General features: G+C 34.4%; 1 protein-coding gene and 1 pseudogene across 2 annotated transcripts; both read left to right on the forward strand.

The window, feature by feature from the left end:
* Positions 1-220: 220 nt before the first annotated feature.
* On the forward strand, positions 221-7,437 carry LOC149518526 (receptor like protein 21-like). Of its 2 annotated transcripts, XM_089762515.1 has the most exons (8): positions 233-717; positions 885-968; positions 1,976-2,050; positions 2,356-2,508; positions 2,835-2,909; positions 4,798-4,872; positions 6,816-6,968; positions 7,105-7,437. In XM_089762515.1, the coding sequence occupies exons 1-8, from the start codon at positions 357-359 to the stop codon at positions 7,380-7,382; spliced, it is 1,254 nt and encodes a 417-aa protein (XP_089618641.1). In that variant the 5' UTR covers positions 233-356; the 3' UTR covers positions 7,383-7,437. The 2 variants fall into 2 exon arrangements, with proteins under 2 accessions (XP_089618642.1, XP_089618641.1); XM_089762516.1 differs by lacking the exons at positions 6,816-6,968; positions 7,105-7,437 and adding an exon at positions 5,078-5,161 and having other exon boundaries at positions 221-717.
* A 16,013-nt stretch (positions 7,438-23,450) lies between these two features.
* LOC111284402 (cuscuta receptor 1 pseudogene) lies at positions 23,451-25,865 on the forward strand (annotated as a pseudogene).
* The last annotated feature ends 1,173 nt before the right edge of the window (positions 25,866-27,038 follow it).

Below are 27,038 nucleotides of genomic sequence, written 5' to 3' on the forward strand. Positions count from 1 at the left end.
CGAGAATAATATATTAAATGAAAATATTTCTTTTAATTTATAGTCTTTGTGATTAAATACATAACAAAACACTTCTGGCTCCAAGCATATTTTTTCGTTGTAAACTAATAAAAGCAAAAATTGTGCAAACCATATAAATATATATTTTGGTCCGACAATAATAGACTACAATAAGTTTTCAAAATAAGCAATATTAGCAATTTAAGACGGACAGGTTAGAGCAAAAGTTAACAAGTGGGGTCCATTTTGGGGAATATTCGGTATATACAGGTTCCTTCTTGGGTATAAAGCCCGAGGGATCATTGTTACCAAATGCAGAGAGTTATAAGCAGTTGGGTGATTTTGATCATACTGAGATGATGGAGCCTAAAAGGTTGTGGATAATACTGACAATACTGTTGTTCATAGAAGGGTGGTGTGAGACTGAGGGGTGTTGGGAGTACGAGAGAATTGCTCTCTTGCAACTCAAACCTTTCTTCAATGATCCTTACTATTTGAGAAACTGGGTGGATGTGCAGGGTTCGAATTGTTGTAAATGGGATGGGGTTGAGTGCAGCATCACCAGTAGACGAGTCATAGGACTCTCTCTTAATTATACAAGACAATGGAAACCGGGAGGTCTTTGGTATCTCAATGCCTCTTTATTTCTCCCCTTTCAGGAATTGAAGAGTCTGTATTTGAAAGGGAATCAACTAGCTGATTTTGTTCACAACGAAGGTTTGTTGCCTTTCATCTCTTTGATTGATTTATCTCTGTCTAACGAAAATTCAGGTCACTGATTTTTTTTCTTTTCAAATTATTATTATTATTATTATTATTATTATTATTTTGCTTCTTTTTGACTTACAAAATTAAGCCACCTATGACCAAGAACTCTCTTGCAGTAACTTTATCATCTGCACTGGGCAATTTGGAAATTCTCGTCCTACCTGGAAACTTCTTCAATGACAGTATCTTCTCATCTTCAAGTAAGCTTTCATCTCTCAATCAGTCTATATATCTAGCAGGCAATTATAAATTCACAGTATCAAAGCCATACACTAATGGAAAACATTTTTATAAATGTATATAATATTATATATCATGTCTTTTTTTAAAATTAATTGATTGATTTTATGGTATTGATAAGTGATTTTATGGTAGTGATAAGTGATTTTATGTTAGTGATAAGCGATAAGAAATCACATCATTTCAATACCAAAAAAAAAAGAAAAAACTGATATTGCTATGTTTGGCGGCATGAATTTTGGAGGATGAATTTGGATTTGGTTGGTTGTGTTAGTTTTATCTAAAAAGTTTTGCTAAGATTCAATGCGCGCGCTTACATATATATATATATATTTAAAAAGTTATAAATATATAAATTTTAATTTCTTTAAATTAAGGTATTTGAAATCTATCATTAAATAAATATCTAGCAAATCTATGGCTTAAAAATAATTAAAAATTCTAAAATTCTTGAATATTAGATGCAATCAATTGCCACTTTGAATTTATATTTGATAAATTATTAATTAGTGTATAAATTTTATATACTATCATTAAACAAATTGATGTCACCTCATTAATAAATTAATAAAATTAGATAATATTACCTTAATAATTAATGAGTAAGTGTTTAAAAAATATTTATTTTTTAAATATTTATTTTAAAATTTAATATTTATTTATAAATAAGATGTTATCATCTAATTCACTAACAATATTTAAAATCTACACATTATATCAATCTCATCACTTTTACATTAAAAATTTGAAATCTAAATCTTTTTCCTAATTCAATTTTCAAACACAATCTAAGGCTTCTTATTCTATTTTAAATGGCTTTCATCTGAAGATTCTTCATTTGAGTAATTATAATTATTTCTGATGATGTGGGTAGTGTTTCGTTAGAGTCAATTCTTATTATTTTGAAAGCTTTTTTTTCTTTTATTTTTAATAGGATTTAAACGTATATTTCATTGCTCTTGAGTAGAATTGAACAGTTTGACAAACTTAAAGATCTTGGATTTAAGCTCTAATAGAATCGGAAGCCTCCATCATTTTCAAGGTAAGAATTGATGTTATGCATTCAATTAAATTAAATATTCAAGTCGTCGACAGATAAAAGGTTAGTGTCATGCTGCTTGTCTCAACACTTTTACCCCAATTATTTGTTCTTCCTCCTATGCTATATGTAACTATTGGATCAACTCAAAAATGGGATCAATCAATTTATGAGTAAGTCAACTAATTTGTGAATTTAACATTAAAGTCATATCTATGAATTTTTACTGATAAAATTGTTGGGACAAATAATCTATATTTAAAAGTTATACAATTAAATTTTCAATGAAATCACATGATCTTCTACAGGTAAGAAAACAGAACAAATGATCAATTTGGTGGTACTTGATTTGAGTTATAATCTCTTGAAGAATACTACTTTAGCATACCTTAGTGGGCTGTCAAGTCTAAAGTCCTTGAGTGTTAAAGGAAACCAATTGCAAGGATCAATTGATATTAAAGGTACGTAGAAGTTCATCAAACAAAACAAGGGTACGTAAAATACTATTTCGTAATCTTTTTTTTAACCGTTAAAAAAACTTTAATATTGGAATTAAGATTATGTTCCAATGGGGGATTTAATTTGTGGAGAATTGAACTAAGAAAACTGTTTATTTATTTGTTCTATGCACGACTTGCTTTGCTTCATGGTCTCTTTTGTTTATTTTTTCAGTAAAGTCACAAATTAATGAATTATATTGAAAGAAAGCTTGCCCCCTCATGTACTGTAATTTTGTGGTAATTACCTAACTGGACTGACATAATGAGTATTTGGTTGATTTGGATAGTATTGAATAGTTTGGCAAAGTTGAAGAAGTTGGATATGAGCGACAACAAACTTCAGAGCCTCCGATCTTCCCATGGTATGTATTGATATCAACTTGTAGTTTGGGAATAAAGAAAATCGTTATAAGTATTGAAAATTAAATTTTAAGTTTATTGAATATCACATTTTAATGATAAATAAATTAATTGAGATTAAATTTCAGTTTAAGTTTAAATACATATATATCGGTAAAACATTTATTGGTAATAAATTTAATTATTTAAATGTTTTGTAGATGGTGAGAGATAACTTAAGTTGATCAATTTAGAAGAGCTTGATTTGAGTTTGAACTCTTTCAATAACAATATATTGGCACTGCTTGTTGGGCTTCCGAATCTAAAATCTTTGAATATAAGAGGAAATCAGCTTAAAGGATCAATCAATGTTAAAGGTAGAATTACATATATTTTTAATCTTTCATAAACAATCTAAGTAATTCTTGAGTTATTGCATTTACTTATCTGTGTGATTTAATTTAAATTTATTTGTAAATCTTTACAAAACTAGATGCTTTGAATGACTTAAAGGAGCTAAACATCAATTATAATGCTTTGAACAAATTTGTGTCCCCTAAACATAAAGGTATTTCAAAATTTTATTAACTATTTTAGGTCATTGTTAGATATGTTCCCAGACCAATTTTTGAACATGAGTTTTGAAATTTGGATTCAGCTTGCCTTGATCCAAAATTTTATTTAATTTTAATTTTAAAATATATTTAAAAATAATAAAATATTAATTTTAAAAAATATATTAATATATTTTTAAAAATATATGATTTTTGGGTTGACATACCAAATCATGATTAAAATTTTTGAATGACTGATCAAGTCTGGTTCAACCCATAAACAAATTTAGTCATAATTATAATATGTTTATCATTAGATTTTTTGGTGGAATAAATCTTTTAGTCTGTAATTGTTTAGATGGTAGCTAATATAAGATGATGTTTCCAAGACCGAGTGAATTTTTTTAATGCATGTAAAGTTATGGAGATAACTTTATAATCTCATTATATACCTCAAACTCTCCTTCTAAAATTTTAGGGGTTTCTTCTTGAGAACTTTCAAAGAAGGAAAAATCATATGGAGAATTGAGAAAGTAATTCAATCATGCATATTTGGGAAACTATGGAATAAAAACATACAAAATTTAGGACTTATTAATTACCTGACAAGTCACTGAAATTTAACTTTTGGTTTGATTGCTATATCCATTGGAAGTATGGTGTTTCAATTCTTTATAAACATGATTCTAATTAAACAATTAAAATTTTCTATTGTAGATGGTATTTTAAAACTCAAAACTACTTAAAAGATCAAAATTTAGAAAATATTCTTTTAGTAAATTTGTTGAAGTTCTACACTAAAAAATAAAAACTATTAAACATAAAATATGATCGAAAATCAAATGCAAAACAATGATAGAGTTTTTTTTTTTTTTTCAAATAAATCAAGTATATAAAATTTAAGTAGTTAATTAGATTGAGAGGTTGACTATTGTCAAATGCCCATTTAGTTATTATATTAAGAAAATCTGTCCAATAACTTGCTTTTATGGACAACCTGGCAATTCGTTAGTTTTGTTGTTAATTTGTTTATTTGACTTTTATATTGATTTCTTTTACTTAATTCTACAAATCATAATTTAATTTATATATATGAATGTAATTTCTTAAAAAAAATTCAATTGTTTATGCCTATTTTTTCTCTCTTTGGTATTATTGTACTTTTAATTGCTTTTCTTACTTTTGTTTTTTTTTTTTTTTATTTCTTGACATCACATAAACTGAAATATTTTTATTCTTTTTTTAATGAGTAACTTATTTAATAAAAAAATGTATGTATCATATAGTAGCTGTACTATATTTTTGTGGTAATTACCTAACTGGACTGACATAAAGAATATTTGATTGATTTGGATAGTATTGAATAGTTTGGCAAAGTTGGAGAAGTTGGATATGAGCGACAACGAACTTGAGGGCCTCATATCTTCCCATGGTATGTATCGATATTTTACTTTATTAACTTGTAGTTTGATAAAAGAGAAAACTCTAACAATTTTAAATTTTAAATTTGTTAAATATCATATTTTAAAAATAATTAAATTCATTAATTGATTTAAGTTTCGATTCAAGATCTTACAAATATATATATTGGTAAAACTTTTATTGGTAATAAATTTAATTATCTAAATCTTTTGTAGATGGTAGGTAACTTAAGTTGATCAATTTAAAAGAGCTTGATTTGAGTTGAAACTCCTTCAATAACAGCATATTGGCAGTGTTTGGTGAGCTTCCGAATCTTAAGTCTTTAAATATAAAAAATAACCAATTTAAAGGATCAATCGATATTAAATGTAGAACTATATATATTTTAGTCTTTCTTAAACAATCAAAGTAATTCTTGAGTTATCACATTGACTTAGAGAATATATTTTACTTATCTGTGTGATTTAATTTAAATTTATTTATAAATCTTCACAGAGCTAGATGCTTTGAATGACTTAAAGGAGCCAAATATCAGCTATAATGCGGTGAACGAATTTGTGGCCTCTAAAAATAAATGTATTTCAAATTTTTAATATATAACTATTTGAGGTGATAATTAGATCCGTTTCCAGACCAATTTTTGAACATGAGTTTTGAAATTTGGATTTAGCTTGCTTTGATCCGAAATTTTATTTAATTTTAATTTTAAAATATATTTAAAAATAATAAAATATTAATTTTTTAATTTTTTAAAAATATTTTAATATAACGTTAAAAAATATATATGATTTTAAGTTAATGTATCAAGTCATGATTAAAATTTTTGAATGATCAATCGAATTTAACCCAATCCATAAACAAATTTAGTCATAATTATAATATGTTTACCATTAGATCTTTTGATAAAAGAAATACTTTGTCGTACATATTTAGATAATAGCGAATTTAAAATGATGTTTTCAAGGAATGAATTTTTTTAATGCATGTAAAGTTAAGGAGATAACTTTATAATCTTATTGTAAACCTCAAACTCTCCTCCTAAAATTTTAGGGGTGTCTTCTTGGGAACTTTCAAAAAAGAAAAAAATCATGCAGAAAATTGAGAAAGTAATTCAATCAAACATATTTGGGAAACCATGGAACCCAAACATACAAAATTTAGGACAAATGACTGAAATTTAACTTTTGGTTTGATTTCTATATTCCTTGGATGTATGGTGTTTAAATTCTTTTAAAAAAACGATTCTAATTAAACAATTAAAATTTCTCACTAGAGATGGTATTTTAAAACTCAAAACTACTTAAAAGATCAAAATTTAGAAAATATTCCTTTAGTAAATTTGTTGAAGTTCCACGCTAAAAATCAAATTCAAAAGATTGAGAGATTTTTTTTTTTTTTTTGCTGCAATTGATAGAGTTTATGTTTTAAAAAATAAATCAAAGTATTTTAAAAAATAAATCAAAGTATATAAAATTTAAGTAGTTAACTATTGTCACATGCCCATTTAGTTATTATATTAAGAAAATCTGCCCAATAACTTGCTTTTATGGACAACCTGACAATTCGTTAGTTTTGTTGTTAATTTGTTAATTTGACTTTTATATTGATTTCTTCTACTTAATTCTAAAATTCATAATTTAATTTATATATATAATTTCTTAAAAAAATTCAATTGTTTATGCCTATTTTTTTCTCTTTGGTATTGTTGTACTTTTAATTGCTTTTCTTACTTTTTTTTTTTTTTTATTTCTTGACATAACATAAGCAGCAATATTTTTGTTCTCCTTCTGATGAATAATTTATTTAATAAAAAAATTTATGTATCATATAACAGATGTACTTTTTTTTCTGTTTTCTTTATCTAAATAAAATCTTGCCCATAAAATTTGACAATTTTATTATTTATCATCTAATTCTGAAAGCTAAATGATATCAATAATTTCACTCTTACAGAAAATAAAAGTTTGGGAAAGCTAAAAGTTGCTTATTTAGACGGGGTGTTCATCAATGGAACTGCTTCACTACTAAAAATTGTTGAGACATTCTCATCAGTCAAGACCCTCTTTTTAAGAGGCAATAACTTGAACGACACTATTTCTACACAAGGTATGTGATTTTTTTTTTTTTTTCTGTTCAAGAAGGTAAGTGACAGTTTAATACTTTTAATATACTAAAATTTTATTCGCTTAACGTGATCTGATATGGTAATGCCTCTTGCAAATTTACATCTCATTTTTTGCAGAGTTGCATATGTCGAACAAAGTTGAGGAATTATTTCTGGATAATTCATATCTCCATAACAACATTCTTCAAAGCATTGGTGTATTTGCTTCTCTTAAAACCTTGTCATTGTCTAGATGTGGGTTGATTGGAACCTTACCTACTGTAGACACCCAATTGGGTCCAGGCCCAGATCAATTGGGCCTGGCCCAAATGGATAGGGTCCAATTCAATTTGTCCTGTATTATTTTGTATTTGATGTATTTTATTATTATGTATATATTTTTTTTATTAGATTAGATTTATATGTATATAGTTATATATTTATTATTATTTTTTTATCTGTTCTGATTTTTCCTGATTATCAGATATTTTTTTTACTATAATATCTTTTGATTTATCTTTTCTAATTATCTAGGATTTTTTATTTATTTTGATTTTAATTTTGGAGGGCTAAGATTCAAGGCTGAAGAATCCCACTGTGGAGGGGAACTCAATCAGAAGAGTCCAATTAGATTCAAAGACTGAATCCCCGTCCAAGGAGGAATTGGGATTGATCAGGAACTCCTGATCAACCCCTATAAAAGGCACCCCCTGGAACAAAATGAAAAGAGAGAAAACAGTGAGCAAAGCTACTGAATTTGAGAGAAAAGAGGTGTTTAGAAGAGTTTTCGAAGGCTAAAGAAGGTTGAGAAGTGTTAGGATAGTTGTAGGGAATCAGAAATAAGTTTTTAGAAGTTTTTGGCAAAAATTTTCCTGGAAATTTCTGGGAAATTTCCAGATTTCGGTGAAGTTTCCGGCGGGGTTTGAATTTTTCGGCGAATTTTCCGGCCAACTTTGAAGTTTCCGGCGGTCTGCCCAGTTTCCGACGTAGAATCCCAGAAACCGGTGCACTTCCGGCCAACTTCCGACGAAATTTTCAGATTCCGGTGACTTTTTCCAAAATCCGGCATCGGTGTTCTTCATTTTCTAGAGAGAAGGGAGAGAAAAAAGGAAGAAGAGAGAGAGAGGCGAGGGCTGTTCTGCCGAAAAACGAAGGGGACTGTCTTTTATACCCTCCCAAAACGACGTCGTTTTGGCCTTAAGTAACCCACAGGATCCGCGCGTTTTGCCGAACCCGACCCGACCCGGGCGTCGACCCGCTTCTGACCCGCGCGTGCCAGCTTCCTCCGAGCCGAGCCGAGCCGCGATCCGAGCCGCTCCAGGTTTTTTTTTTTTTTTTTCTTTGAATTATTTTATTTTATTTATTTCTTTGTTTATTTTAATTTTTATTTATTAGATTAGGTTTATGTAATATCCTTTTTATTTATTTTTTATTATTTTATTTTCTTTAAATAAAAATAAAAAATTCCAAAAAAAATATATTTTTAGGGAAAAGTTGAAAGTATCAATTTTCCTTAGAAATAAATTTCCAAAAAATATTTTTGGGAAAAAGTTGAAAGTATCAATTTTCCTCAGAAATAAATTTCAAAAAAAAATATTTTTAGGGAAAAGTTGAAAGTATCAATTTTCCTTAAAAGAAAAATAAATTTCCAAAAAAAAATATTTTTAGGGAAAAGTTGAAAGTATCAATTTTCCTTAGAAATAAATTTCCAAAAACTATTTTTGGGGAAAAGTTGAAAGTATCAATTTTCCTTGAAAATCGAAATTTTCAAAAAATATTTTTGGGGAAAAGTTGAAAGTATCAATTTTCCTTAGAAATTTTCAAAAAAAGAGTTTTTGAGGAAAAGTTGAAAGTATCAATTTTCCTTGAAAATCGAAATTTCCAAAAAATATTTTTAGGGAAAAGTTGAAAGTATCAATTTTCCCTACAAAAAAAAAAAATCATTCTTTCCTTCCTTTCTATCTTAATTTTGATTTAAATAATCCGACGACGAAGCCTCTGCAAATGAAACAGTAGTTTTTCTTGCATACTCTTGAGGTGAGGGAATTTTCTCAATTTTCTGCTAAAAGTATTAGAGTAAATTGAGAATAATTTCCAATAATTAATTACTTGGTAAAATTTTAAGGCTTTTGGATAACACAAATTCAAGCTGGTACCATCTTTTGATGGGCGTTGTGAGGGTGCTATAACCTTCCTCACACGTAACCGAACTCCCGAACCCTGTTCTGGTTAGTAGACCTGAACCTATTCTTTTAGGGGCCCTTAAACTTAGGTGTTCCCTAAAAGGACAGATTCCATAGGTGGCCAATCGCACCTAGATAAAAAAGATTGGTGGCGACTCCCTAAAAGTCAATGTCTAGCGATAGATCCCCGGATCTAGACGTTATGACAGCTTGGCGACTCCACTGGGGACACTGAGAGTCAGGCCAGCAAATAATTTGTGTTATCCAAAAGCCTAATAAAATTGAACCCTTTTGTATATATGTATTATTATTCATTCATGTTTATTTACATTGTTAATTATGTCATTCATATGCATGTGCATAACATGAGCTCTACACCCGAGCTCCGTCCCTCTAGGAGGGAGTAAAGTACCTATTGCTTTCGTGAGGTCTAATGCCTCCGCAGTGGCTAGCGAAATACTCCCACTCAAATTGAACATTTTTCGCTTGTAGCCTGTAATGGGTGAGGATTAGGGTGCCTTACTAGTCTGTGATGGACAAGGATGTAAGGAACAATTTGAGGACCTTTAGACTTTAACCCTAAAACCACATATAGTGAACCTTAAGAGTGCCTAACCCATAGATAGAGCCATCACTCTTCCCTGTTAGAATTGACCAAAAGCTAAGATCCATCCTTTTACTTTGTGTGATGTTTAAATTTATTTTGTTATTTATTCTTTTTCTGGGTATACTAACCTTTTTTTTTCTTTTGCATTGGTTCATGTGCATATCATAAAGTTGCATAAAGAACATTTTCCTGAAAAACGATCTTCAACAAATTTTTTTTCATGGATACCAATGAACGCCTAGTTTGTTCTTCATCAGTATTAGCACCCTGTGGGACACCTAACGAAGTAAGGGCCCTGTCAGAAAAGACCCAACTGAAGATGGGAGATTGCTTGCCAATTGGGTATGAGTCTACTCTGTCTCAAGAAACATCTATCCTCCTCAAACAGAATAATTTAGAAGATTTGGTTGACATCTGGAAGAAGATGAGTCCGTCAAGACAAGAGCAGTTTTGTCAGAAACATGGGCATATAGCACACCTTCTAGCAGTGGCTGTTGATGATCAACTAATTAGAGCTACAACATAATTCTGGGATCCTGCATACAGGTGTTTCATCTTTAATGAAGCTGATATGACTCCCACCATAGAAGAATATTCGGTCTTGTTGGGTTTGCATCTCAAGACTCCTGACAAGATATATGTCAAAAAGCATAAGTTAGAATTTCGTAAAAGTCTGGCTCAACTCATGGGGATAGACAAGGAAGTTGTGGATTCTCATACAAAGAAGAAACAGGAACAGGTTTGCCTACCTTGAAAGTTCTTTTATGAGTTTCTGATGCAACATGTCGGTGAAGAACGGTGGTTAGACATATTTGCCTTGACTATATACGGACTGGTAATCTTTCCAAAGGTCTTGGGACATATTGAGATAGCGGTGGTTGATTTCTTCGAGAGTGTGATCAATGGCTGTAATCCTTCAACGGTAATATTAGCAGAGACTATCAGATCTTTGAGTTATTGTCGTCGAAATGGAGGACGTTTCATAGGTTGCATACAGCTATTGTATTTGTGGATGAAAAGCCATTTTGAACAAGGAAAAGGTGCTTTCTCGAAGCTTTATATCCGTAATCATTTTCCGATCAAAGAATTCTGCGAAAGTGGGTGGTCAAAGCGGAAGTCTAAACAAGAATGGATAACGTTCTTACAAAAGTTGGAAAGTGCCAGGGTGAGATGGTTGGCCTCATGGATGAATCGTGAGCCTATGTTATACCAATGTGGGGATAGTACAGTGGTTCCGCTTTTGGGTCTATGGGGAGTGACGAATTATGCACCACTCCTAGTAAGAAGGCAATTTGGGGGAGAACAGTTCATTCCTATGACTTATGGGCTTCATCAGTTAGACTTCTCTTACAGTGAGCCTAAAGCATTTCAGAGGGTGAATGAGATGATCAAAGCATGGAAAAATCCCCGAAGAGTGAGTCCTGGACCATTCACTGATAAGGTCACCCCAGGGTATTTGGTTTGGAGAGCAAAGAGAAGACAAGAAATGGTATTCACTTATGAAATCTCTCAACAGCCAACAGAAGAAAAACTTGAAGAGACACCATCAGATTTAGAGCTGACAACAAAAGAATTTGAGTCTGAAAAGAGCCAGTTAAAGCAAGAGATTCAGAAACTTCAAGAAGAAAAAGCCTAGTGGAAAGGTAGAGCCGAAAGGTATGAAGTTGAAGTTCACAAGATTGCTAGAGAACGTGATACAGCTACTGAAGATCTAGCAAAGTTACACCAGGAGCATAAGAGGCTATGTGTGAGGGAAAGAGCCAAAGGGATAACCATTATCGAGCTGACTGAGGAAAATACAAGACTGAAGCAAGAGTATGCCGAATTGGAAGAAGAAAGTACCGAAGCACAGGCAGAACTTAACATGCTGAACAGTTATTTGAGCGGGCTAAGTCAAAGGTTGGAAGAACAAGGAGATCGCATCGCTGCATTGATCAGAGAACATAGAGAATTATCATACCAAGTCTGGTGTGGTAAAAGAGAGAACCTAGGAAGGCAAAAATACATTGAGCACTTAACAACCCAGATCCATAAAGGATTGAGCACTTAACAACCCAGATCCATAAAGGGGTGTGTAAGGCAAGAGAGATGGTGAAAGAGGCAGAAGCATTAAGACAAGTGGTGGCCCCAGTAGGAGAACATGGACAGCGTCTGTTGAACTTCATAGAAGAAGCCAAAGCCCAGTATGAACAGATCAAACAATTTTATGGCTATAATTCTAGAGGGATAAACTCAATGTAGATCAAAGTTTTTTGGAATAAATGAAATTTTTTAGTTGAATACCGTTTTGAGGCAAATGTTCTTTGCATACATGCATTTCTCATTCATTACATTTCTCATTCATTACATTCTCATTCATTGCATTCTCATTCATTACACTTACAAAATAATCATGTGATGATCAGCCAATTTACTGATTCTAAGATATGGTACTCAAGGTTCCAGGATAGCTCCGTCTAGCAAAAATCTTGCCCATCGATTCAACACAAGATTCAGAGTAAGGCAAATGGAGCAGGAAAATTCCCAAAGATTTGAAAAGATAGAGAAAGCCAGGAGAAGATTGAGGGTGAGCTAAGCAAGATTCTGGAAGCTCTTAATAACATGAACAAAGGAAAATGAGTTGAAGGAAGTACAAGCCAACAAATTCCTTCATTATAAGAAATAGCTGACCCCCTGTACCCTTCAAGTTTTGGCCCACCTCAAGCTCAGTCTGCCCAAGAGGTCCCACCACAACACTTCGCATATCCAACATATCCTGGAATGCCATCGACTTTCAACCCCGGGCAGTATAATAGCTATCTAAATCCTGTCTTCACTGAAAAGGTAGCAGAACCAATTCCTGATTTAGATGATTTAAAAGAGAAGGAAAGGGAAAAGATGAGGGTGGAAGCTGAGGAGAGTTCCAAGATTAGCATGCTAGAGCAAAGGCTAAGGGCCGTGGAAGGATTTAGCTTCTATGGGTCAGTTGATGCTGCGGGGCTCTGTCTAGTTCCTGATGTGGTTATCCCCTATAAATTCAAAGTACCGAAATTTGAAAAATATGACGGTACAAAGTGCCCTAAAACCCACATCACCATGTATTGCAGGAAGATGGCGGCTCATGCACATGATGAAAAACTCTTGATACATGTCTTCCAGGATAGTTTTACTGGCTCTGCGGCCAGATGGTATGTTCAGTTGGACAGGACTCGTATTCGCTCTTGGAGCGATATGGCACATGACTTTATCAGTCAATATCGACATATCATCGATTTAGCTCCAGATCGTTTGTCTTTACAGAATCTGGAGAAAAAGACAAACGAATCTTTTAAAGAGTATGCCCAGAGGTGGAGAGATATTGCTTCTCAGGTACAGCCTCCTCTGACCGAGAAAGAAACTACAGTGCTATTTGTTAGCACTTTAAAACCTCCCTATTATGAAAAGTTGATAGGGAATGCAACAAAGAATTTTGTCGATATGGTAATTTCAAGAGAAATCATTGAGAGTGCCATCAAGAATGGCAAGCTAGAAGGGAATGAAGCATCTAGCAAAAGAATCCCAAAGAAAAAAGAAACTGAAGCTCAGGCTGTGAGCTTTGATAGACAGCAACTTAGGGGTTATTCGCCCTACCCCCACCAGAATATCTGCCCTATCACCCCACTGTAAATAACACTTCTTTTCACCCATACCAACCACCATACCCCCAAACCTATCAAACCTCTCATAGACCTCAAAACACCATATACAGTTCTAACATTCAACCCACCCCAAAACCACAAATTCGCCCAACTAACGCTGCTGGTGGCTCGCGGGAGCAACGAACCACTCGTGAAAGACCTGTTTTTGACCCTATTCCCATGACCTATACGGAATTATACAAGGAGCTCTACAACAATCATTTGATTGCTCCAAGTAAATTGGAACCCCTCAAGCCACCTTACCCAAAGTGGTATGATTCCACCGCCCACTGTGACTACCATTATGGGATTGCTGGTCACTCCACCGAAAATTGCACTACCCTGAAATATAAAGTGCAACGGTTGATTAAGGATGGGATGATCTGCTTTGACACTGGAGGGATGACTGCACCAAATGTTAGTGGCAATCCTTTGCCAAATCATAATGTGAATGCTATAGGTGAAGAGCATGAGCGCCATGTGAAGAAAGAAGTGGTAGATATTAAGACACCTCTCGATCAATTGTTTGATGTCTTACGAAAAGCAGACATGATGCAACTGGTAAGTCCACACAGCTATCATGGAGCATATATAGCTGGTACTAGTTGTAAGTATCATAGTGGGGCAAGAGGCCACTCCATTGAGACCTGTAAACAATTTCATCGAGAGGTGCAAAAACTCCTGAATTCACATCAGATGGAGGTCTACGAAGAAAAAGAAAGCTTGAAGAATGCTGAGGTGTGCATGAATGATAGGCCTGAAAAGCTGTTTCTCAAACCAGTGACAATTCGGTGTGGAAACAAACCAAAATCAGTCATAGACAAGCTCCTCCCTAGGCCGGTAACTTTTAAAATCCCGACTCCTTTCCCATACAAAGATGATAAAGCTGTGCCCTGGAGATATGGATGTGACGCTGTAGTGCAGGGGTAAAAAGAAGAGGTCTCCAAAGCCGATGCTTCTAACATTACTGGTGTAGGAAGCATTACTCGAAGTGAGAGATGTTACACCCCAGAAATGCTAGAGAAGGCTAGAAGAGAGAAGGCTAAAGAAGGAGAAAGACGAAATAATCCAGAGATAGAGCCTGAAGAAGATCAGCTAAAGCCAGTATCAGAAAGGGAGGTTTGTGAATTCCTGAAGCTGGTAAAACATAGTGAATATTCAGTTGTGGAAGAGTTGAATAAAATGCCAGCTCGAATCTCATTATTATCACTGTTGCTGAACTCAGAGCCACACCGAAACGCCCTACTGAAAGTGTTGAATCAGGCATACGTGGCACATAACGTGTCTGTTGAATATGTGAACCACCTGGCTGGAAATTTAGTCATGCCAAATCATATTTCATTCAGCGATGATGAGATTCCTTCGGAGGGAAAAAGAAATGCCAAGGCTCTGCATATCACAGTCAAGTGCAAGAGTCATATCATAGCCAAAGTCCTTATCGATAATGGTTCTGCCATCAATGTCATGCCTATGTCAACTTTAGCAAGGTTACCCATTGATTACTCTCATATGAAGGACAGTCAGATGATTGTGAGAGCCTTTGATGGAACCAGAAAAGAAGTCCTGGGGGATATTGAGATGCCCTTACAAATTGGGCCATGCACCTTCAATATAAAATTTCAAGTGATGGATATCTCTCCATCCTACAGCTGTCTGTTAGGAAGGCCATGGATTCACATGGCAGGAGCTGTACCCTCTACTTTGCATCAGAAGATCAAATTCAATGTGAAAGGTCAATTAGTAGTGGTAGTTGGGGAGGAAGACATGCTAGTGACCCAACCATTGAACACTCCATATGTAGAGGCTGCCGAAGAAGCATTGGAATGCTCCTATCGATCTTTTGAATTGGTCAATACTGTAGGTGAAGGATTTCAAAGTCAGCCTTTTTCAAAGATAGTGGTGAGCCAAGTCATCAACAAAGGCTGGTGTCCAGGACTAGGGCTAGGCAAAAATTTACAGGGAATCAAAGAACCTCCAACAATAGCAGACAATAGCGACAGGGTGGGCCTAGGCTATGAGATGGCAGAGTGGGAGGTCAAAAGAAGGCCATCAAGAAAAACAGCTAGACTGATGTTTATCCCACACTTGTATGAAACCTTCAGACCTGGAGGATTCATGTACCCAGTTGCAAAGGAAAGTATGGAAGATGATTTTGCCCAGTTAGCCATTAATGCTGTTGAAGATGAAGTGGGGGCTAATCAAGAGGAGTGGGTTCGCCTTTATCCACAAGACTATGAGCTGAACAATTGGAGTGCCATTGAAATGCCTCTGACTTTTGATTTTGATTCAATGTAATAGTAACATCTCAATAGCTTTTGCCCAAGGCTATGGGGTGATCTTTTTTGTTTGGGCCATTCATCATTTATTATTTTTAATAAAAATTAGGAAGTATGCATTTTCATTCATTTCTTCTTGTGTCTTCATTTTTTTCATCTCTCCAAGCACATCTTGCCAACATATCCCCATTTCATTCAATTGCAGGTCTTTAAATGAACATGAAGATAATCATGATAACAATCAAGAGGTTAGCTTTGAGAATTCAATCAATACTGATGAACTTGATAATGAAGAGAATTTTGAAGAATATGTTATGCCTCCGGACCTAATGAGAATGATTGAACAAGAGAATAAGCCAATTGAGCCTCATCAGGAGGTAGTGGACTTAGTGAATCTAGGAGATGAAAAGAATAAGAAAGAGGTCAGAATAGGTACTTCACTTACATCTGAAGATAGGCAACGGTTGGCAGATCTACTTTGTGAATTTGTAGATATATTCGCTTGGTTTTACCAGGATATGCCAGGACTGAGCACAGAGATAGTGGAGCACAGATTGCCCCTAAAGCCAGAATGTAAGCCAGTTCAGCAAAAACTGAGACGGATGAAGCCCGAAATGCTGCTAAAGATTAAAGAGGAGGTGAAGAAACAATTTGATGCAGGTTTTCTACAAGTGGCCAAGTATCCAGAATGGGTAGCCAATATAGTCCCAGTTCCTAAGAAAGATGGAAAAGTACGAATGTGTGTGGACTATCGGGACTTGAATAAGGCTAGCCCAAAGGATAACTTTCCTTTGCCTCATATTGACACACTGGTAGATAACACAGCTAAGCATTCAATTTTCTCCTTTATGGATGGTTTCTCAGGGTATAATCAGATAAAGATGGCTGCAGATGATATGAAAAAGACTACTTTTGTGACCATGTGGGGAACTTTCTGCTATAAAGTCATGCCTTTTGGATTAAAGAATGCTGGGGCAACATATCAAAGGGCCATGGTAACACTCTTCCATGATATGATGCACAAAGAAATCGAAGTGTATGTAGATGATATGATTGCAAAGTCTTGTGGGGATGAAGATCATGTCACCAGCCTCAGAAAGTTATTTGAGAGGTTGAAAAAATTTCAGTTAAAATTAAACCCAGCCAAGTGCACCTTTGGGGTAAGGTCAGGGAAGTTGCTAGGTTTCGTGGTCAGTGAAAGAGGAATTGAAGTTGATCCTGATAAGATACAGGCCATCCAGAATTTATCGCCTCCCAGCACACCAAGAGAAGTTCAAGGTTTTTTGGGGAGATTGAACTACATTTCTCGGTTTATCTCTCAGCTTACTTACAAATGTGATCTCATATTTAAGCTTCTCCGTAAGAATAATCCTGGGAAATGGAGCGAAGAATGTCAGGAGGCGTTTGATAAAATTAAGCAATATTTATCGAACCCTCCAGTGTTGGTGCCACCTGTTCCAGGAAAACCTTTAATCTTATACTTAACTGTATGTGAAAGTTCAATGGGATGTGTGCTGGGGCAGCAAGACGAAGCTAGCCGAAAAGAGAGAGCTATTTACTACCTGAGTAAAAAGTTCACAGAATATGAATCCAAGTATTCTTCATTGGAGAAAATGTGTTGTGCATTAGCGTGGACTGCCAAAAGACTCAGACAGTATATGCTTTATCACACTACGTGGCTCATAGCAAAACTGGATCCCATTAAGTATATCTTCGAGAAGCCTTCTTTGTCTGGAAGAATTGCTAGATGGCAAGTAATGCTCTCGGAATATGATATTATATATATGAGCCAAAAAGCAATAAAAGGGAGCGCTATAGCAGAATTTCTTGCAGATCGTGCTACTGAAGAGTATGAGCCAATGAAGCTAGAATTTCTTGATTAAGACTTAATGACTATTTCTCAACTGGAGGAAGGGGGCATGTAGAAAAATGTTGGAGAATGTACTTTGATGGAGCTGCTAATGCCTTGGGATATGGAATTGGGGCAATTCTGATTTCTCCAGAAGAACGATATTATCCTGTAACAGCGAGGTTAAATTTCAATTGCACAAATAACATCGCTGAGTATGAGGCATGTGTCATGGGTTTGCAAGCTGCTATAGAAAGAAGAGTAAAAGCACTGAAAGTGTTCGGAGACTCAGCTCTAGTTATATACCAGTTGAAACGAGAATGGGAGACGAGAGATTCAAAACTCGTTCCATATCATAAGTATATTCTAGAGTTGACGAAACAATTTGAAGATGTCCAGTTCGATCACTTACCTCAAGAAGAAAATGTGATTGCTGATGCATTGGCTACTCTGGCTGCAATGATTCGAATTAATGATGACACTGACATTCAGCCCATCAAGTTAGATGTTAAAGATATACCAGCGTATTGTTCTAATGTAGAGGGGGAAGAAGATGGAAAACCCTGGTATTATGACATCTTATAGTATGTCAAGGATCAGTAGTATCCAGTTCATGCAACAGAAAATGATAAAAGGGTCATCCGAAGATTGGCTATGAGCTTTTTCCTGGATGGGGATATCCTTTACAAAAGAAGCAAGGATCAAGTACTATTGAGGTGTGTAAATGAGACTGAAGCGAAAAAAATCATTGAAGAGGTGCATGATGGAATATGTGGGGCACATACTAGTGGGCATATGATGGCAAGACAGATTATGAGAGCGGGATATTACTGGTTGACGATGGAGAATGATTGCATTGATTATGCTCGTAAATACCATAAATGCTAGATATATGCTGATAAGATTCATGCTCCGCCGTCTGCTTTACATGTTATGGCACCACCATGGCCATTTTCAATGTGGGGCATGGATGTCATTGGTCCAATCACCCCAAAGGCTTCTAACAGGCACAGATTCATTTTTGTGATGATAGATTACTTCACAAAATGGGTAGAAGCAGCTTCATATGCAAACGTGACACACTCCGTGGTTTGGAAGTTCATAAAAAAGGAGATTATCTGTAGATATGGACTTTCAGAGAAAATCATTTCAGACAATGCCAAGAATCTAAATAGCAAGATGATGCAAGAAATATGTGCTCAATATAAGATCAAGCATCATAACTCGGCACCATACCGTCCAAAAATGAATGGGGCAGTTGAGGCAGCCAATAAGAACATAAAGAGGATTTTAGAAAAAATGACCGAGACTTACAAAGATTGGCATGAAAAGTTACCATTCGCATTGCATGCATACCGAATGTCAGTTCGCACCTCTACTGGGGCAACCCCGTTTTCTTTGGTTTATGGGATGGAAGCTGTACTACCAGTGGAAGTAGAGATCTCCTCTTTGAGAGTTTTAAAAGAAGTTGAGTTAGAAGAAGTTGAATGGATTCGTGAACGTTATGAGCAGTTAAATTTCATAGAAGAGAAGAGATTGACTACACTGTGCCATGGTCAGCTATACCAAAGAAGAATGATGAAGGCTCATGATAAGAAAACTCGACCTCGTTGCTTTCGAGAAGGAGAGTTGGTTTTAAAAAAAATTCTCCCAATCCAGCACGATAGTAAAGGAAAATGGACTCCGAATTGGGAAGGGCCGTATGTGGTGAAACGGGCTTTTTCGGGTGGAGCATTGATACTGACTGAGATGGATGGAAACGATTTACCCCATCCTGTAAATTCTGATGCTGTGAAGAAATACTATGCTTGAAAAAAAAATACAAAAATAAATAAAAAATAAAAAAAATAAAAAAATGAAAAAATGGAAAAAATGGAAAAAATGAAAAATGATGAAAAATGAAAAAAAAAGGAAAAAATGAAAAAAAAAGAAAAAAGTGAATGAAAAAGGAGGACTCAAGGCGAAAACCCAAAAAGGGCGGTTTGAGTCATAGGGGATTGTCTAAGTTGAAAACCTGAAAAGGCAGCTTAGATAAGGAGGATACGACATCGAATTTAAAAGTCTGCTGATATAGGGGCTAGCAAGTTCGGAAGAGTTCCAAGTTGTTAAATACATCAAGAGGGTTGAGTTTTCAGAAAAGACTTTGAGATGTGTTATCATGATTATCTGATTGTTCATTTTGGGCTTTGTCCCCATACCTATCATTGTAATTCTTTCTTGACCAAAGTTTGCCAACATTTTGCTAATAAGAGACATTCTATTCCATTCTTTGTGTCTTTTTTCTTATGACTGTTTCTCAACATTCAGATTCTTTTCTTCTTAATACCCCACCATTGAAGAAATGTGCAAATGCATTCTTACTTTTTGAATTTGAAATAATGATTGATGAATGAATAACAACAGGAAAGATTTTTACATTACATTGAATGAGTCAAGAGTGAAAAAGGCAGAATCGACATGTTCAGTTCCTAATTAGGAAATTGAATTTAGGAAGAGATTTCTTACAAGAAGAATGTGAGTGGAAGAGACAATTGAGAGCTACACTGGTTCGATCTTAGAAGAGCAGTGCAATTGGATCCTTGAGGAATCAAAGGGCTTGACACCCAAGAAAAAAAAGAGCTTGAGAAACTTGAGTACCATACATTGAATAGGAATTAATTGGTCAACATTTGCATGGCATGCATTGAAATTCATATGCATTGCACAACATACACTACTTTCAGGAGAATATAGTGTATAAATTCAAGAAGCAGGGGTGTTCCAACATCCCACATGGAGAAGACAAATATGAAGATATTTTGCAAAATTGAAAAAAGAAAAAGCTTATCAGGTAAGTTCCTAATCCTTGAAATAGGATACTTTTTGGGTATCAGGGTTGATTTATAAGACCTTTGGGCATAATCTCCTGAAATTCCTTCAAACACAACTTTCAACTCCTTTGGACATGATTGTCAAGGAGCAATTTATTTTCCAAAGTTTCGTTGGCTCTGTTTAGAGGAGCAATTTACTTTTCAAAGTTCCGTTGCCTCTGTTTAGAGGAGCAATTTACTTTTCAAAGTCGTGGTGCCTCTGTTGAGAGGAGCAATTTATTTTTTCAAAGTCGTGGTGCCTCTGTTGAGAGGAGCAATTTACTTTTCAAAGTTCCGTTGCCTCTGTTTAGAGGAGCAATTTACTTTTCAAAGTCGTGGTGCCTCTGTTTAGAGGAGCAATTTACTTTTTTCAAAAGTCGTGGTGCCTCTGTTGAGAGGAGCAATTTACTTTTCAAAGTCGTGGTGCCTCTGTTTAGAGGAGCAATTTATTTTTTCAAAAGTCGTGGTGCCTCTGTTGAGAGGAGCAATTTATTTTCCAAAGTCGTGGTGCCTCTGTTTAGGGGAGCGATTTACTTTCCAAAGTCGTGGTGCCTCTGTTGAGAGGAGCAATTTACTTTCTCAAAGTCGTTGAGCCTCTGCTTAGAGGAGCTTTGGTAAAAAAAAAAAAAAAACAAAAACAAAAACAAAAAATAAAAATAAAAAAAAACAAAAAATGACATTGTTGAGCTGAGTCTTGATTGGGTGTCTACGTCTTTGCGCAATTTCTGTTTCACAGAAAATGTGCAAAGAGGGGCAGCTGTAGACACCCAATTGGGTCCAAGCCCAGATCAATTGGGCCTGGCCCAAATGGGTAGGGCCCAATTCAATTTGTCCTGTATTATTTTGTATTTTATTATTATGTATATATATTTTTTTTATTAGATTAGATTTATATGTATATAGTTATATATTTATTATTATTTTTTTATCTGTTCTGATTTTTCCTGATTATCAGATTTTTTTTTACTATAATATCTTTTGATTTATCTTTTCTAATTATCTAGGATTTTTTATTTATTTTGATTTTAATTTTGGAGGGCTAAGATTCAAGGCTGAAGAATCCCACTGTGGAGGGGAACTCAATCAGAAGAGTCCAATTAGATTCAAAGACTGAATCCCCGTCCAAGGAGGAATTGGGATTGATCAGGAACTCCTGATCAACCCCTATAAAAGGCACCCCCTGGAACAGAATGAAAAGAGAGAAAACAGTGAGCAAAGCTACTGAATTTGAGAGAAAAGAGGTGTTTAGAAGAGTTTTCGAAGGCTAAAGAAGGTTGAGAAGTGTTAGGATAGTTGTAGGGAATCAGAAATAAGTTTTTAGAAGTTTTTGGCGAAAATTTTCCTGGAAATTTCTGGGAAATTTCCAGATTTCGGTGAAGTTTCCGGCGGGGTTTGAATTTTCCGACGAATTTTTCGGCCAACTTTGAAGTTTTCGGCGGTCTGCCCAGTTTCCGGCGTAGAATCCCAGAAACCGGCGCACTTCCGGCCAACTTCCGGCGAAATTTTCAGATTTCGGTGACTTTTTCCAAAATCCGGCACCGGTGTTCTTCATTTTCTAGAGAGAAGGGAGAGAAAAAAGGAAGAAGAGAGAGAGAGGCGAGGGCTGTTCTGCCGAAAAACGAAGGGGACTGTCTTTTATACCCTCCCAAAACGACGTCGTTTTGGCCTTAAGTAACCCACAGGATCCGCGCGTTTTGCCGAACCCGACCCGACCCGGACGTCGACCCGCTTTCTGACCCGCGCGTGCCAGCCCCCTCCGAGCCGAGCCGAGCCGAGCCGAGCCGCGATCCGAGCCACTCCAGGTTTTTTTTTTTTTTTTTTCTTTGAATTTTTTTATTTTATTTATTTCTTTGTTTATTTTAATTTTTATTTATTAGATTAGGTTTATGTAATATCCTTTTTATTTATTTTTTATTATTTTATTTTCTTTAAATAAAAATAAAAAATTCCAAAAAAAATATATTTTTAGGGAAAAGTTGAAAGTATCAATTTTCTTTAGAAATAAATTTCCAAAAAATATTTTTGGGGAAAAGTTGAAAGTATCAATTTTCCTCAGAAATAAATTTCAAAAAAAAAATATTTTTAGGGAAAAGTTGAAAGTATCAATTTTCCTTAGAAATAAATTTCCAAAAACTATTTTTGGGGAAAAGTTGAAAGTATCAATTTTCCTTAGAAATAAATTTTCAAAAAAAGGGTTTTTGAGAAAAAGTTGAAAGTATCAATTTTCCTTGAAAATCGAAATTTCCAAAAAATATTTTTGGGAAAAAGTTGAAAGTATCAATTTTCCTTAGAAATAAATTTTCAAAAAAAGAGTTTTTGAGGAAAAGTTGAAAGTATCAATTTTTCTTGAAAATCGAAATTTCCAAAAAATATTTTTAGGGAAAAGTTGAAAGTATCAATTTTCCCTACAAAAAAAAAATCATTCTTTCCTTCCTTTCTATCTTAATTTTGATTTAAATAATCCGACGACGGAGCCTCTGCAAATGAAACAGTAGTTTTTCTTGCATACTCTTGAGGTGAGGGAATTTTCTCAATTTTCTGCTAAAAGTATTAGAGTCAATTGAGAATAATTTCCAATAATTAATTACTTGGTAAAATTTTAAGGCTTTTGGATAACACAAATTCAAGCTGGTACCATCTTTTGATGGGCGTTGTGAGGGTGCTATAACTTTCCTCACACGTAACCGAACTCCCGAACCCTGTTCTGGTTAGTAGACCTGAACCTATTCTTTTAGGGGCCCTTAAACTTAGGTGTTCCCTAAAAGGACAGATTCCATAGGTGGCCAATCGCACCTAGATAAAAAAGATTGGTGGCGACTCCCTAAAAGTCAATGTCTAGCGATAGATCCCCGGATCTAGACGTTATGACACCTACTAAAGGTAAATTAATTGTGACATAATTTTATAAAGGAAGATTAGGCAATTTTTATCATTGATCTTTGACAGATTTCTTGATCACCTATCTTACTGAATAAATTTCTTTAGTTATATTTCCTCCTTAAATGTTTTTGATCCTCTTAAACATAAATGAACGTGAAATTTGAAATATCATACATGGATTTGTTTTACAGGCTGGTGTGATTTACGGAATCTTGAGGCGTTGGATCTTAGTGAAAATGCACTCGAAGGAACACTTCCTTCATGTTTGGGTAACTTATCATCTCTCCGTTATCTGGATATTTCCGACAATCGATTTACTGAAAATGATGCCTCCACTTCTCTGGGCAATCTTACATTGCTTAGATTCGTTGCTCTTTCAAAAAATCTATTTCAAGTTCCGGCTTTTTTCATATCATTTGCAAACCACTCACATCTCAAGGTCCTCTTAAGCAATCAAAACAAGCTAGTAAAAGAGCCTATCTCTCAAACTTGGATTCCAAAGTTCCAATTAGAAGTCTTCCGTATGTCAAATTGTACAACAAAGGAACTCCACAATGAACTTCCCAAATTCCTCCATCACCAATATGACTTGAGTATTGTTGATCTTTCATTTAACAATTTTGGAGGAACGATTCCTTCTTGGTTGTTAGTGAACAATACAAGATTAGAAGCATATTTAATGGCAGGAAATTCTTTTATGGGCTCGCTCCAGTTGCCTTTACACCCAAATCCAAACATGTCCATTATTGATATATCTGAGAGCAAAATACAGGGTCAAATTCCAACAAACATTTGTTCAACTTTTCCATATTTAATCAGGTTAAACTTATCTGGCAATACCCTTGAAGGTAATATTCCTCCTTGTCTGGGTGGTTTGAGACATTTAGATCTGTCATATAATAATTTGTCCGGAGGAATACCAGAAGAGTTTGGAAAGAGTGACTTGTTACGGTTTCTCAGACTGTCGAATAATAATTTGAGTGGGAAGATAGCCCCCACGATATTTAGCTTATATTCATTAACAACATTATATTTAGATAGCAATAATTTTGATGGAGAGATACCTAATATTGATATCTCAACCAGTATACCTTCCCTTTTTGATATGGATTTAAGTAACAACAATTTGTCTGGCAAGCTCCCAAGATGGGTATGGAATATGTCAGATTTGATGACATTGGCTTTATCCAACAATCAGCTTGAGGGTCCCATTCCGATGGAATTGTGCTATTTGGATTGCCTTCTGTTTTTGGACGTTTCACAAAATAATTTTTCTGGCCCACTACCATCTTGCTTTGATGCACGATTTGTCAGACATCTTCATTTGAGCAAAAATAGATTAACTGGTAACTTGGCAGGTGTATTCTTTAACAGCTCTTCACTGGTGACTTTAGACCTTAGTGAAAACTATTTGACCGGTGAAATTCCATCTTGGCTTGGTACTCTTTCAGCTTTGAGTGTCCTTCTTCTGAAAGCCAATTATTTGATTGGGGGAATTCCGGTTCAGCTATGTGAATCATACTCATTAAGCATCATAGATCTTTCTCAAAACAAGCTTTCTGGTCCTATACCTTCTTGTTTGGGTAATTTAACTCTTGAGCCAAACGCTGGGAAGTCTTTAACAGGGACGGGAACTTTCTATTTTGGTTCGACATTGGAGGGAGCTGATTATTATGGAATGACAATATTAGAAAGGGATCATTTAAAAGCACAAGAGGCAATCCTTGGATCTTTAATCGATGAGAGTCATATCGAAGAACGGGTGGATTATACAACAAAGAGTGGTTTTTACACATACAAAGGTAAGATTCTTGAGAACATGTCTGGAGTCGATTTATCCTGCAACAGACTAACAGGTGAAATCCCCTTTGAGATTGGAAATTTGAGTGACATCCGTTCATTAAACTTGTCGCATAAACAATTTGACTGGAGTTGTACCCTCAACATTCTCGAAGCTTAAGCAGATTGAGAGTTTGGACCTATCTCACAACAAGTTAAACGGAAGAATCCCTGTTCAATTGATTGAGTTAAATGCTCTAGAGGTCTTCAACGTGTCATACAACAATTTGTCAGGGAGCATTCCAGATCAAAAAGCTCAGTTTGGGACCTTCGATGAAAACAGTTACCTAGGGAATCCTTTTCTTTGTGGACCTCCATTACATAAAAATTGCCCCGAAACAGATTCACCCGCAACAATGCCATTTGCCTCAAACGGGGAAGAAGAAGGCGGTTTGATGGATAAGTATGTCTTTTATGTGAGCTTTTGGGTTTCTTACGCAATTGTTTTAATGGCAATTGCTACCATCCTGTACATAAATCCATATTGGCGACGAGCTTGGTTTTATTTCATTGGGAAATGTATCAACACTTAGCCTTGTTCTTTGCTGGTTTTAGATTTCTATATATTGATTCTCTAGGTCTTTGATCTATTACCTCATAGTTTGGTTTGGTGAGTTGTAAAGTTATTAAAGCTAGGCTGGAATGCCTGATTTGTTGTCCAATACGTGACGGTTAACTTGAGAAAACTATATATTTTCCTACAATTTAGTTTAAAAGATTTATTTAGTGATCGAAAATTTTTATTAAATTTCCGCCAATATCCTAAAAGTATGTTAATTTCAACTTAATGAAGTATATATGTTTCCTTTTCCATGAGATTACATGAAGGGGAAGGATAGATCCTAATTATTACGAGGATGTCGTGAAAGCAAAAAATAGTAAAAAGGAAAATAAGAATAAATTACATCATACATTCATGATTTTTATGTAATAGTTTATTTTCATTCATAATTTTTAAAATTAAAAATTTTTATCATGATTTTTTAAACTTATAAATTCATCTATTTCACAAATTGTCGATTTTTTAAATTTAAATTTACATCATATGAATATTTACGTGAAATTGTTGTGACAGATACCATTGAAAATTTAACAATTATTGATGGTAATCAATTTAGAACATCAATAAAACATTTTAGATGAAAAAAAATAAATTTTAAATATCATAAGTGAAAACAAAATATTATACAAAAATAACGAAATGCTTGATGCATTTTTCTCAAAATGATTTAAACAAACAGAAGGTACTCTACAAATTATCCATATATAATCTTAAGCATTGAATCCATGTTATTAACTTTTTTTTTCTGACCAATTATTAAACTACAAAGTGTAAACACCCAATTTGGTCCAGGCCCGGATCAATTGGGCCTGGTTCAAATGGGTAAGCTCAATTGAATCTTTATTTTGTATTATTTTTTTTCTTTTGTATTTTATGTATTTTATTATTTATTATTATTATTATGTATTAATATATGTATATCTTTATTTATTTATTTATTTATTCTTTTGTTAATATTTATATGTATTTTATTTATATAGTTATATTTATTATTATTATTATTTTATCTTGTAATATTTTTTGGATTTATCTTATTTTAATTTTTTTAATTAATTATCTGTTAATTTTATTTTTATTCATTTATCTGATTTTTTTTAATTATCTGATTATTATGATTTTTTTTTTAGGGCTGTGATTGAAAGTTGAGAATCCCATTGTGAATGGGAATTCAATCTGAAGAGTCCAGATTAGATTCAAAGATTGAATCCTCGTCCAAACAGGAATTAGGATTGATCAGAAACTCTTGATCAATCCCTATAAAAGGGACCTCCTAGAACAGATGCTGGACACAGAACAAACAGTGAGCAAAGCTACTGATTTGAGAGAAAATGAGGCGTATAGGAAGCTGAGAAAAGATTTAGGAGTGTTCGG

This window comes from Durio zibethinus, chromosome 6 (assembly GCF_047325235.1).
Source record: "Durio zibethinus cultivar Kanyao isolate XHJ-2024 chromosome 6, ASM4732523v1, whole genome shotgun sequence".
NCBI lineage: Eukaryota > Viridiplantae > Streptophyta > Magnoliopsida > Malvales > Malvaceae > Durio > Durio zibethinus.

Excerpts from the sequence above, each read along its gene's own strand:
- LOC149518526 (XM_089762515.1), top strand. The coding sequence starts at position 357 with ATGATGGAGCCTAAAAGGTTGTGGATAATACTGACAATACTGTTGTTC. Across the intron at positions 718-884 it reads TGATTTTGTTCACAACGAAG|TAACTTTATCATCTGCACTG; the intron begins GTTTGTTGCCTT and ends ACTCTCTTGCAG. Across the intron at positions 969-1,975 it reads CAGTATCTTCTCATCTTCAA|AATTGAACAGTTTGACAAAC; the intron begins GTAAGCTTTCAT and ends GCTCTTGAGTAG.